At 52.6% G+C, this 12566-nt stretch overlaps 1 protein-coding gene across 1 annotated transcript in view; it reads right to left on the bottom strand.

Annotated features, from left to right (window-relative positions):
- PI4KA (phosphatidylinositol 4-kinase alpha) overlaps positions 1 to 12566 on the bottom strand; it is a 139022-nt gene that overhangs the window by 24860 nt on the left and 101596 nt on the right. The window contains exons 26-32 of the mRNA XM_062182106.1: positions 11251 to 11332; positions 10975 to 11058; positions 8477 to 8566; positions 6353 to 6472; positions 4659 to 4751; positions 4011 to 4167; positions 3622 to 3749 (exon numbers count right to left, since the gene is read on the bottom strand). Coding sequence (XP_062038090.1) covers positions 3622 to 3749; positions 4011 to 4167; positions 4659 to 4751; positions 6353 to 6472; positions 8477 to 8566; positions 10975 to 11058; positions 11251 to 11332 — 754 coding nt within the window. The remainder of the gene's footprint in view (positions 1 to 3621; positions 3750 to 4010; positions 4168 to 4658; positions 4752 to 6352; positions 6473 to 8476; positions 8567 to 10974; positions 11059 to 11250; positions 11333 to 12566) is intronic.

Raw genomic sequence — 12566 nt, 5'->3', positions numbered from 1 at the left:
AGGGGAGTGTGTGCGTAGCTTCCATGCAAATGTTATGCCATTTTCTATGGTGGATTTGAACCAGTCCCAAGAATGCCAAGGGCCAGCTGCACAGTGTCCAGGATACAATCAGAAACAAAGGAACAAATGAATAGAGATTGATCTAAAGATGACACAGACACTAGAACTAACACATCAGATAAGGACTTAAAAAATAATTGTTATAGGGGCTGGCGCTGTGGTATAGCAGGTTAATGCCCTGGCCTGAAGCACTGGCATCCCATATGGGCACCGGGTTCTAGTCCCGGCTGCTCTACTTCTGATCCAGCTCTCTGCTGTGGCTTGGGAAAGCAATGGAAGATGGCCCGAGTCCTTGGACCCCTGCACCCGTGTGGGAGGCCCAGAGGAGGCTCCTGGCTCCTGGCTTCAGATCGGCACAGTTCCGGCTGTTGCGGCCAACTGGGGAGTGAACCAGCAGATGGAAGGCCTCTCTCTCTCTCTCTGCCTCTCCTCTTTCTGTGTAACTCTGACTCTCAAGTAAAAAATAAATAAATATTTAAAAAATAATTGTTTTAAGTATGTTCAAAGGTTTATAAATAACAATACAAAGAGTGGGTGAGAAGAGCAATAATCTGAGTAGAAAATACAAACTGTAAAAGTAAATAAATAACTAAATACAGGGGGCCTGTACTGTGGCATAGTAGGCGAAAAGCCTTCCGCCTGCAGCAGTGGTATCCCACATGGGCACCGGTTCGAGTCCTGGCTGCTCCTCTTCCGATCCAGCTCTCTGCTATGGCCTGGGAAAGCAGTAGAAGATGGCCCAAGTGCTTGGGCTCCTGCACCCATGTGGGAGACCTGGAAGAAGGTCCTGGCTCCTGGCTTTGGATTGGCCCAGCTCTAGCCATTGTGGCCATTTGGGGAGTAAACCAGTGGATGGAGGACCTTTGTGTCTGTCTCTCTCTGTAACTCTCTCAAAAAACAAATAAAATCTTAAAAAAAAAAAATAGAAATCCTATATCTCAGAATTGAATCTGAAATAAAGAACACATAAGAAAATTTTATAGCAGAATGAACAAGGCAGAAAAAAAACAGTACACAGGCCTGAAGGGAAGCTAAATGCAATAGGGAGGGGAGAGGGATGAGAGACTCAGGAGGACGTCAGTGACCTGAAGGACAACCGACCTCAAGTCACCAACACGTGTGTATGGAATCTCAAAAGGAGAAGAGAAAGGGGTAAAAATACATTTAAAGAGATACTGCCTTAAAAATGTTCCAAGTCCGATGAAAAAGCTAAATCTCTCCATTTACGCTTAATGAATCCCAACAGCATAAATACACAGGAAACCACACCTTGGGGCACAGCATAGTCAAACTACTAAGAGCCACAGATAAGGAGATTCGTCCTGAAACTAGCCAGAAGAAAAACAGTAAGGACTGTTGACTTCTCCCTAGAAACAACGCAAGGCAACAGGCAGCAGAAAACATGACACGCCAAAAGCAGTAACACAAACTGTCACCTGGATCTAGGAGAAATATCTACATGCATCAAAAACAAAAGGTGACAGCCGGCGCCGTGGCTTAACAGGCTAATCCTCCGCCTTGCGGCGCCAGCACACTGGGTTCTAGTCCCGGTCGGGGAGCCAGATTCTATCCCGGTTGCCCCTCTTCCAGGCCAGCTCTCTGCTATGGCCCGGGAAGGCAGTGGAGGATGGCCCAAGTCCTTGGGCCCTGCACCTGCATGGGAGACCAGGAGAAGCACCTGGCTCTTGGCTTCGGATCAGCGTGATGCGCCGGCCGCAGTGGCCATTGGAGGGTGAACCAACGGCAAAAAGGAAGACCTTTCTCTCTCTCTCTCTCTCTCTCTCTCACTGTCCACTCTGCCTGTCAAAAAAAAAGGTGAGAGTTTATTTCCAGCAGACCTAGGGGAAATGCTAAAAAAACAAAAACACACACGAAAAACCTTGTGTATATAGGAAGACTTAAAGAGTAAGAAACAGCAAATATTTGGATAAACTTATAAGGCTTAAAAAAATCCTCTTCTTGATTTCCTGGAAAGACCTCTGACTTTTAGAACAACAACAACAACAAAACATTATCAGGCACAATCCATGCAGCAGGAGACACGCAGGCTGGGGGGAGATGAGGCTGTACAAACAGCATGGGCTGTGTACAGTGGTCCAGGGCTGAATGCAGAATCTCTCTGGCAATAATGCCAACTATCGTAACAGCAGCAGTCGGCGTTTACTGGTCACTCCCAGGGTCAGGTGATTTTGCTGTGACTGTCACCATACAGATTAGGATTCTATATAACGCTGCTTTGGGTCAACCCTGCAGGCTGCTCACTTGTCAGGAGAGCCAATCATGCTGGCAAGCCACGCTCACCTTAGCCCCACAGAGAAAGAGGGTTCAGGAACCACTGGGGGGGCCAGGTCCCTGTCGCCTTCTTCCAGCCCCTCCCTAATGAAGTCAGAAGCCCACTGGACTCAAATGTTGCCCCGCAATTCTGAATGGTGTGACTGACACAAACCCACACAGAGGCAAATGTGAGATATTACAATGACTAACATCACTACCTGCCTGGAACTTCTAATTCTGCCTTTTAAAGTCATCATTTCCCTGAGAGAACAAGAAAAATAAAACACTCTCTTTGGACACCTATCTCAACTGATCTTAAGAAACAGTGGAAATGGCCGGCGCCATGGCTCAATAGGCTAATCCTCCGCCTGCAGCACTGGCACACGGGGTTCTAGTCCCAGCCGGGGCATCGGATTCTGTCCCAGTTGCCCCTCTTCCAGTCCAGCTCTCTTATGTGGCCCGGGAAGGCAGTGGAGGATGGCCCAAGTGCTTGGGCCCTGCACCCGCATGGGAGACCAGGAGGAAGCACCTGGCTCCTGCCTTTGGATCAGCGCGGCAAAGGAAGACCTCACCATTGGAGGGTGAACCAACGGCAAAGGAAGACCTTTCTCTCTGTCTCTCTCTCACTGTCCACTCTGCCTGTCAAAAAAATAAAAAATAATAATGATGAAAAAAGAAACAGTGGAAAATTACACCCTTGACCTCATGTGACAAATTGCATCAAAACTTGAGGTGCACTAAAAATACTGCAGAAAATTACCTCCAGGCCATGTGTATAAGGCACATATGAGACAAATGAAATCTGGGCTTATATCTGGGTCCCAGCCACAAGAGATCTCATTGTGCATATGCGAAGATTCAAAAATCCTCCAACGTTTTACAGTCAGCACACCGACATCACAGCCTGCCCTGCAGGCCCAGGCAGGAGAAGGCTCAGAACTGACTCACAGGAAGGCAGCTCATCCCAAAGTTGGCAGGTCAAGAAAAACAGCCTTGACGACAATCAGCTGCTCCCAACCAAACCTGAAGTCAACAACGTTCAGACCGCTGGGTCCTCCGATTTAAGCAGAGAAATGGCTCCCCCTACCGAGAGCTTGAAAAATATCTGCCTGTAGGCCCCACTAGGATGCTTTTAACAGATTGTATCTACTCCCTGGACAGTCAGGCATTCATAACGCAGACTAGAGGGAGACAGGTGTGAGAAGGTGAGGGGTTTGCCTGGGGTCTGGCGGTGGAGCGACCCTGACCCCGCCCTATCCCGGAGCTGACCCTTGGTCAGTGTCCTACCGGCACTTCCACTCCATTCTTGCCGGCCAACAGCCACTCCCAGCAGGCCAGGGCAGTCTCCATGCCGTGCTCGTTGAACATGCGCAGGGGGCCCCAACACAGATGATGCAGGAGCTGTGGGTCACAATCTGGAACCAAACACACGCTGTTCAGAGGTCTTCAGCCCCGGCTGCACCCAAATAGGGCTTTCCTGGGTCAAAAACAAAGAGCCCTGGCCTGGGCCCATGAGGACCTTTCCTTTCCTTTCTATGAGAGAGTCCACAGGGGTCTCCACCTGGGGCGAGTCGGGGAGGAGCCAACTCCGGCCCCTTCCTTCTCCAGGACTCCACTGTTAGGACAGACATTCATCTGGAAACGACCCAGCCCTCACGGTTCGTGCTGTATGTTACCTCTGCAGCTGATGAGCATGGCGGTCAGCTTGAACATGGCCTGCGTGTAGTGCTGAGGGCTGCTGAGCTCCAAAGCCGAATTCAGATCCTGGACCAGCATCTTGTTCAGGTCGGACCTCTGGCCTGTGGCACCCGAGAAACGGATCATTCCGTACACCTGCAAGAAGCGCGCTTGTCAGCAGCCCCGCATGTAAGCCAGGCATGTGGGTGAGGGCCTGGCCGTGACCTGACCACACTCTTGGCAGGCCCAGAGGGTACCTGCTGTCCCAACATGCAGCCCACGCATGCAGAGCGCAGGCTCGTTTCACTGCTTCTACCACTGCTCACAGCTTCTTTCTCAAAGAATTTCTCTTCTAGAAATGCATGTCGGACCATCTCTGTACTCGGTGCCGTCCAGGATAAAGCAAACGTTCGTTACCACTTTCAACAAGAGCCCAAAGAACAGAGTTCTCAGTGGTGGCTGGTGTGTGGGTACCTACAGTCACCTACTGTGGAGGTGGTAAGCTGTCCTAAATGCACAGGCTGGGCCCTGTGCCCTTCAAACCCGCCAGCAGTTGGTGAACTCCCTATCACACAGACCCTGCCATCAGTGGCACCAGAACACGAGGATATTTTGAAGGGCCTTGGACACAAGGGCAGGAGAAGTACCTCGCCTGCGTAGCGGTTGCGCAAATTCAGGGATGCCATGAAGTTGGAGTAATCTTTCTTCACGCAGGCTGGGCGCTCTGTTAGCTGAGTGGCCTACAGACGAAAACAGCAAGTTATTTTAGACTGCCACAACATGGCCATTTGCTTAGGTTTACCATGGCTAAATTTAAGTCCAATTCAGAAGTTAATTTCAAATTTGTAGGGTTATTAAAAATTCTCAGGCCAGGCAATTTAATACAATGAAGTACTGTAGAACATGCTGCTGTCTGATAACGTACCAGGGGCAAACTGTTTTTCTTAAAAAAATATTACTTATTTAAAAGGCAGAGAAAGGCTGGCGCTACGGCTCAATAGGCTAATCCTCTGCCTGTGGCGCCGGCACATCGGGTTCTAGTCCTGGTTGGGGCACCAGATTCTGTCCCAGTTGCTCCTCTTCAAGTCCAGCTCTCTGCTGTGGCCCGGGAGAACAGTGGAGGATGGCCCAGGTCCTTGGGCCCTGCACCCGCATGGGAGACTAGGAAGAAGCACCTGGCTCCTGGCTTCGGATCAGCGCAGTGCGCAGGCTGCAGCGTGCCAGCCGTAGCGATCATTGGGGGGTGAACCAACGGCAAAGGAAGACCTTTCTGTCTCTCTCTCTGTCCACTCTGCCTATCAAAAAAAAAAAAAAGAAAGAAAGAAAAGAAAAGAAAAAGAAATAAAAGGCAGAGAGAGAGAGGGCTGGCGCCATGGCTCACCAGGCTAATCCTCCGCCTACAGTGCCAGCACCCCGGGTTCTAAGTCCCGGTCAGGGCGCCAGATTCTGTCCTGGTTGTTCCTCTTCCGGTCCAGCTCTCTGCTGTGGCCCAGAAAGGCAGTGGAGGATGGCTCAAGTGCTTGGGCCCTGCACCCGCATGGGAGACCAGGAGGAAGCACCGGCGCGGTGCGCCGGCTGCAACGTGTGGGCCGTAGCAGTCACTTAGAGGGTGAACCAATGGAAAAAGGAAGACCTTTCTCTCTGTCTCTCTAACTCTGCCTGTCAAAAAAAAAAAAAGAGAGAGAGAGAGAGAGAGAGAGAGAGAGAGAGAGAGAGAGAAAAGACAGGTGTTCTATCTGCTGGTTCACTCCCCAAATGGCTGCAACAGTCAGGTCTGGGCCAGGCCAGAACATGTGGTTCCTCACATGTATGACAAGGGCCTAAGCGCCTGGGCCATCATCTGTTGCCTTCCAGGTGCATTAGCACAAAGCTGAACTGGAAGACGAGCAGCCAGGACTTGGAACTGGCATTCTAATATGGGATGCTGGTGTTGCAAGCAGTGGCTTAACCTGTGGTGCCCCGACAAAAATTTTCTTACATTTTCCTATGAGAAATGTCTTCGCAAGCCAGTTAGGTGAAAAGAGCTTTGCAAGAGAGTCACTAGAGGAACCGCGAGGAATGGCAGCCCACATTCCAAACAAGTGTGGCCATGGAATGTGCTCTCAGCCCTTCCTCTGGGTGTGGAGAGGCTCAAATCAAAATCCACTCTCATCAATGAATCAGGCTTTGGGCTCCACAAATCCACATGCTCCAAGTACAAAGCCACCTCTTCTTTAGGCCGTGCCGACAGACACACACGTGTGGCCTGTGGGTGCCAGGGGCCTATTGTGAAAAGCCACACGTGAGCGTGAGTCCTCCCCTGGTTTAAGGGGTTCCTGCTCTGCAGGAGGCCTGCACGTACCCCAAGAGTTGTGTTCTGTTTGTTGTAGCCGGCAAAGTGCAGGATGCTCTCGGTGGCCATGGCCAGCCCTGTGTGCTGGGACAGGCCTGACACCCAGTTCTGATGTTTGTTCAGATATTCCTGCAAAAGAAGAAAAACATGCTATTTCACTGAAAGGGAACAATAAAATGTCATTCTAAGATGTGGAGTGGAGGAGCAAACCCCAGGCTTTGATCCCAGGCCGACCTCCACTCCAGCTGTGCCACCGTCACTGACTTCAGGCCGCTCTCACCCACTACTGCTCATCTGAGAACGTGGGCAGGGCCCGATTCCCAGACAGCCACCACACAGTGGGTGCACTGCCACGTGGTCAATGGGCCAAGGCCATTTATTTAGCACATCCTTGCTGGGCATCAGCCATTTGCCAGGTGCTGTGCTGAGTGCTGGCAACAGGCTGTGAGGACTTAGTGCTCTGTCACTGCGTGGATGGCCTGTGTGGCACCCTGGTACAGGCCACCTGTCCACCACTGCAGTGTCCCCGTAGCACCTGAGAGGCAGGAGTGAGGGACAAGAGCGTAGAACAAGCACCTGATTCTGCTTGGTCCACCACTGGAAGAAGAGCAGGGGCAAAAGGACACCTGACAGAGCCCAGAGGTGTGTGGGGGCTCCTGCTCTGGGGAGGACGGGGCCTCAGCACTCAGGATCACCAACCACCAGAGGGTATGGGGCAAGCCTGGGCCAGACACAGGCTATGCTGGAAAGGCCTCTAGGCCTGGGAAGGCAGTTAGGGTGACTCATAGACCCTTTGCAGTGAAGTGTACACAACTCTACACCCCAAATTGCATCAATGATGTTGGGGGATTCCTGGAGCCCCAGAAACCCACTTATGTACCCCCATGGTGAGGGAAGTGGCTAAAGGTGAAAAGGGAAGTACACTGAGCAGATCTGATCTGCTATTTAAACTGTACGAACCAAAGGAAATCAGACATTCCCTAAATACTAATAGTGTGAGAAACAGCGCCGTCTGAAGAATTCGCGTGTGCAGCAAATGGCAAAGGTGGCCTAGATATGAGGACCTGCTCTGTCCAGCCTCACCTGTGGGCTCACCTCCTCCCATCCACCCCCCAACTCAACTCTCACTGCTCGGCACTTTGGTGGGGCCCAGCCCATGGGCTCCTGCACGGTGCACTTCCAGACGGCCTCAGAGGCCCAAAGGCAGACACCCCGTCCTTCCTGGGCTCCACACACACAAACACTTCCAAAATCTGGCTTCACCTTGGAAAGTGGTCCTGAGGTCAGCTTCCAAGCCGCTCCCCATGGCTGCTCCCTGCTGACCAAGACTTCTCCTACAGGCCTTTTTCTTATCTTTGACCCCTTTCAATGTGACTCTTTCCTCGTGTGTCATGTGCCATTTTTGTTCCGTCTCTGCTTGACCAAGTCCAGACAAAGGCTGACCTTGCAGCCTTCCGTGTTTTGCACCCCAGGGTCGCTGTCTGTAAAGACTCCCCCGCCCCTCCATGTGCAGTCTGGGTGGGGCCGTGGCCAGACACAAGTCCCTGTTCAGCCTCCACTTCACAGCCCCTGCCGAGCCCATGCTGGGGGTAGAGGTGCAATGAAGGCCCCGGTCCTCAGATGGCAGGACCTGGTGGCCATCCACACCTACCACACTGTCTACAGCCCCTGAGTACTGTCACACACTCTACCCCTTACCCTGTGTTGAGTGGTCAGGTTCTCTGCCCCTCTCCAAAGCCCTGTGACTCTGAGCCTAATAACAAAGTGGCACTCTTTGAGGACATGAGGCGACGCCACAATCATGCTGGCTCAATGCAGACTTGAGAGAACATGACCTGGTGGCTGAAAACCTCTCTGGCAGTGAACGCAAGAACACAGGCAGAAGGCTGTGAGGGCCGGTGCTGAGAAATCCCTGACGGTCTCCTGCTCGCTGGCCCCGACCAGCACACTCACCCCTGCAGGTGCTCCAGCACAGTACTGCCGCTGGGCACCTGCTGCTCCCAAGCACGGACTGAATGTCTGGTCTCTGTGCGGGCCCACGGTGCAGTGCTGTCTGGGTTCTGAGTGCTGTCTGTAAAGCTCTCTGGATAGTGCACAGCTTACTGAGAACCTTGGACGATGCCAAGCAGGTACCTGCAGGTGGGACTTGGTGACTGTGGGCGCCCACTTCATGGCCTCCTGCAGGATCATTCCACAGCGCGCAGCGAAGTCCTTCACAATGCTCTGGAAGGGGAGAGGTGGCTTTTCAGAAGTCTGAAATGAGCTCCTCGGGCTGCTGTGGCGACTGACGGGCTGAACTATGTCTCCTCAAGTGCCTACCCTAGGAGCCTGAGGGTGGGTCTGCATTGGGGGGACAGGGCAGGTAAAGAGGTGACTGAGTAAACAGGCCCTTCGGGTGGACCCTAACCCAATCTGGCTGACGTTCTTACAAGAGGAGGAAATCTGGACACGGGCACAGAGGGATGTGAGCACAGGGGAAGGCCGCGTGGGAACTCACGGCGAACGCAGCTACCTATAAGCCAAGGACTTGTAACACTGTGGACCTGCAGCACGTAGACACATGAGAGGATGATTTCCATTAGTTAAGCCACCAGTCGATGGCACGTTGCCACAGCAGCCCCAGCAGACTGACACGACCATGTCTGAGCCCAAGGCTCATGGGGACAGGAAGCCCACAGCCACTGTGGTCTGGGATTCCTGCAGAGCTGTGTGGCAGAATCTACATGATCAATACACCACACTGTCCTGGGACAGTGACTGCAGGAGAAGGCAGGTGACAGGTGCAGGAAACAGGCGTCACTTCACTGTGTGGGGAAACTCCCCACAGACAACCTGGTCTGTCTGGGAGGCTGGAGTTGGGATGTGACCCTGCCCCAGGGTGAAGGAGACCCAAGTTGAGCTGAGTCAATCCCAAGTTAGACGCCTGGCACACCTCCTCAAGTTGAGATACTCTCAACCCCCTTTGTCTGCAGGAGACATGTTCCAAGTTCCCCAGGGGACAGCCTGAATCCATGGAAGTACTATACATACACACACATCCCCCCCCCCCAAAAAAAAAGTACATGGAAGATGGAATAAAAAGTCTAAGTTTAGGGGCAGGTATTGTGGCATGGTGGGTTAGACAGCCACATCCTCATCAGCAGTTCTGCTTCTGATCTAGCTTCCTGCTAACGCCCTTGGGAAGGCACAGACGATGGCTCAAGCACTTGGGACCCAGATGGCAGTCCCTGGCTTCTGACTTTGGTCTGGCCCAGTCCTGGCTGATGTGGCTATTTTGGGGGTGATCCAGTGGATGAATATCTCTGTCAATTTGCCTTTCAAAAAGATAAATAAAAATAAAATAAATAATAGATAAATCCTTTTTTAAAAAAAGGCGTGAGTTTATTTTGGTGCCAAAAAACTTTTTTTAATATATGGAAAATGTGCACGGATTTCAAACTTTCATTTGCACCAAAATTAACTCATACTTTTTAAAGATTTATTTATTTGAAAGCAGAGTTACAGAGAGGCTGAGGCAGAGAGAGAGAGAGAGGGGCGTGGCGGGGAGGAAGGGAGGGAGAGTGAAAGTTGTCTTCCATCTACTGGTTCACTCCCCAAATGGCCACGATGGCCAGAGCTGGGCTGATCTGAAGCCAAAATCTGTGAGCTTCTTCCAGGTCTCCCACGTGGGTACAGGGGCCCAAAGACTTGGGCCATTTTCCACTGCTTTTTTCAGGCCATAGCAGAGAGCTGTATTAGAAATGGAGCAGTGGGGACTTGAATCAGCACCCATATGGGATGCTGGCACTGTAGGCTACAGCTTTACCTGCTATGCCATGGCGCAAGCCCCAAATTAACTCATATTTTTAATTGCATTTCCCACGTACTTTCCGAAGTAGCTTTGTGCTGTATTTTTTCCTGTACGTACATACCTGTGCTAGTGTTTAATCTATAAATTAGGCACAATAAGAGATTAAAAATAAGAAATAACAATAACACAGGACAACTACAACAAAACACTTGAGTGACAGTTACATAATGTGGTCTCTTAATCTCTCAACTGCCACCAGCAGGTGGTACACACAGCATGGTTATTGTGGACTAAGGGCTGATGTGTGCTATGGGAGGAAGAGTGTGACATTTCATCACACTACTCCGAACAGGAATTATTTCAGGAATTTTCTACTCCTATTTTTGGGCTGTAGTACACAAGGATAAATGATACCACAGCAAAGCACAAGTGCAGATAAGAGGAACGGCTGTACTTCCTCTGCCCTTCCCCACAGCACAGCGTGAAGCCAAAGCCATGTGACTCCAATACCATAATAACAAGGTCAACCGCTTGGAGGAAGCAAGGTGGTATGAAAGGTAGATTTGACAGGACATGAACTGCATTGTAGCTGAAAAGCTCTGGCAGTGAAAGCGAGACTACAGCCAGGAGTCAGCGAGGCCCGGAGGTGAGCATGGGCCTGGAGGACACGTAAGCCTGTACGGGGGATCTCAGCACAGCTCATGGCTTCTCTGTGGGCCGGGACCACCCACACTGCAAACTGCTGGGGACAGAGGGTCTGCCACACCTCGGGCACCTGCCCTCACACACTTAGGGAATGGTGGTGAGAACGGCCCTTGCTGCGGGACCGCGCTGGACCTACCTCCCGGGCTTCACATGTGTCGGGAACGGTGATCCGATAGGGGGCGTCGGGGATGTCATAGTAAGGCTGGTCCTTGTGAATGTCCTGCAAGCACAGGGAGACTCCCTCTCCCAAACCGCCTTCCCCAGGCCGCCGCCGCGTCCCCAACAGGCCCCCACCGCTTCCCACCACATGTCCATCTGGGCAGGCTCCCCAGCTGGCGGGGGCTTACTGCGAACACCAGGGTGGGATTTGGGCCCCATTCCCAACTCAGCAGGTGCAGGGGCTGACACTCACGGCGCTCAGCGACAGCGACAGCGTCTGCAGGATATCTAGCATGGCCTTCAGGACGGTCCCGCTCCACAGCAGGTGGGGAAACCTGCACAGAGAGCCGGCTCTCAGGGCCCGTCCCGCCTGTGCCTTGGCGGGCGCCCCACCTCTGCCGCCTTCCCTTGCACCACTTGCTGCTGGCTGCTGAAAGTGGGGGTCAGGAGGCCCCGAGGCAGGACACCCCTACCCCAGGACTCTGCAGTGAGGTGGGTAGTGAGTGCCAGCTCAGAGATGCTCTCCAGGCCCCGGGCAGTCCCACTCCTCAGGGGCAGACACAGTCTAAGCGGCCTGCTCTGACAACACCAGCTGGCCTGGTTATATAGCAACCAGGCCACAGCCTTCTCTCCCCAGAGGACTTCTCCCTCCATGGCACAAACAGAAAACAGCAGTAGCTGCCTGACAGCCCCAGGGTAAACAGAGGGTAGGGTGGGGTCCCTTATCAGAGGGCCTGGGTTGGAGTCCCAGTTCTATTTCCTATTCCAGCTTCCTGCTAATGCACACCGCGGGAAGCAGCAGGTGATGGCCCATCCACATGGGAGACTGGGATTGAGTTCCTCGCTCCCCCAGCTTTGGCCTGGCTCCGCTGCTGTGGGCATTTGGTTGGTACCTCCGTGAATGGGAGCTCTCTCTCTCTGACTCTCAAACAAAAATAAATTTTAAAAAACATTTCAAGAGAAGATGAAAATGACAGGCTCTGGCAGCCCCATAGCTGCAGGAATGGTATCCCATGTGGCTGTAACTCATCATGGCCCACTGCTCAGGGAGCCCAGCGCCAACCATGCCAGGTGTGTGTTGGACTGGCTCTCATGGCCCCTGGCTGCCTGGACCCAGCATGTGGCGTCTGTGGCAGGCTCGGTGTGCCTGTCTGTCGCCTCTGGCTTTCACGTCTCAGACGCTGGCCCTGCCCACCTCTGACTGGCCTGCAGAGCTGTCCTAGGTGGGTCTGCTCCGGCTCCCAGCACGGAAGGCATGAAGCAGAAAGGGATGAGCATGGGCTTTTGTTTCTGGACGCCCTGAGGACACCAGACCTCTGCCTGTGCCCTTGGCTAGGAGATGGTGGGCTGGGTGGCACCAGGGTGGGACTCAGAGACACAGGGACTGCAGCCCCCTGAATAGTGAGACACACTCTAACAATGACAGCTAAGAGTGGGCGGCTCTGTGGCAAACTCACCACCATTCTGTGGGAGCAATGCCCTGAGCGTTTTCACTCTGACTCCACTGTTGTCTGTACTGCTGAGTCAGGGAGATTTTTGCTGCATTCTGGATCACAGCTGTGTACACAC

Source organism: Lepus europaeus, chromosome 23 (genome assembly GCF_033115175.1).
Source record: "Lepus europaeus isolate LE1 chromosome 23, mLepTim1.pri, whole genome shotgun sequence".
NCBI lineage: Eukaryota > Metazoa > Chordata > Mammalia > Lagomorpha > Leporidae > Lepus > Lepus europaeus.
The sequence above is the reverse complement of the archived record's forward strand: the minus strand, read 5'-3'. Positions and strand labels throughout refer to the sequence as shown.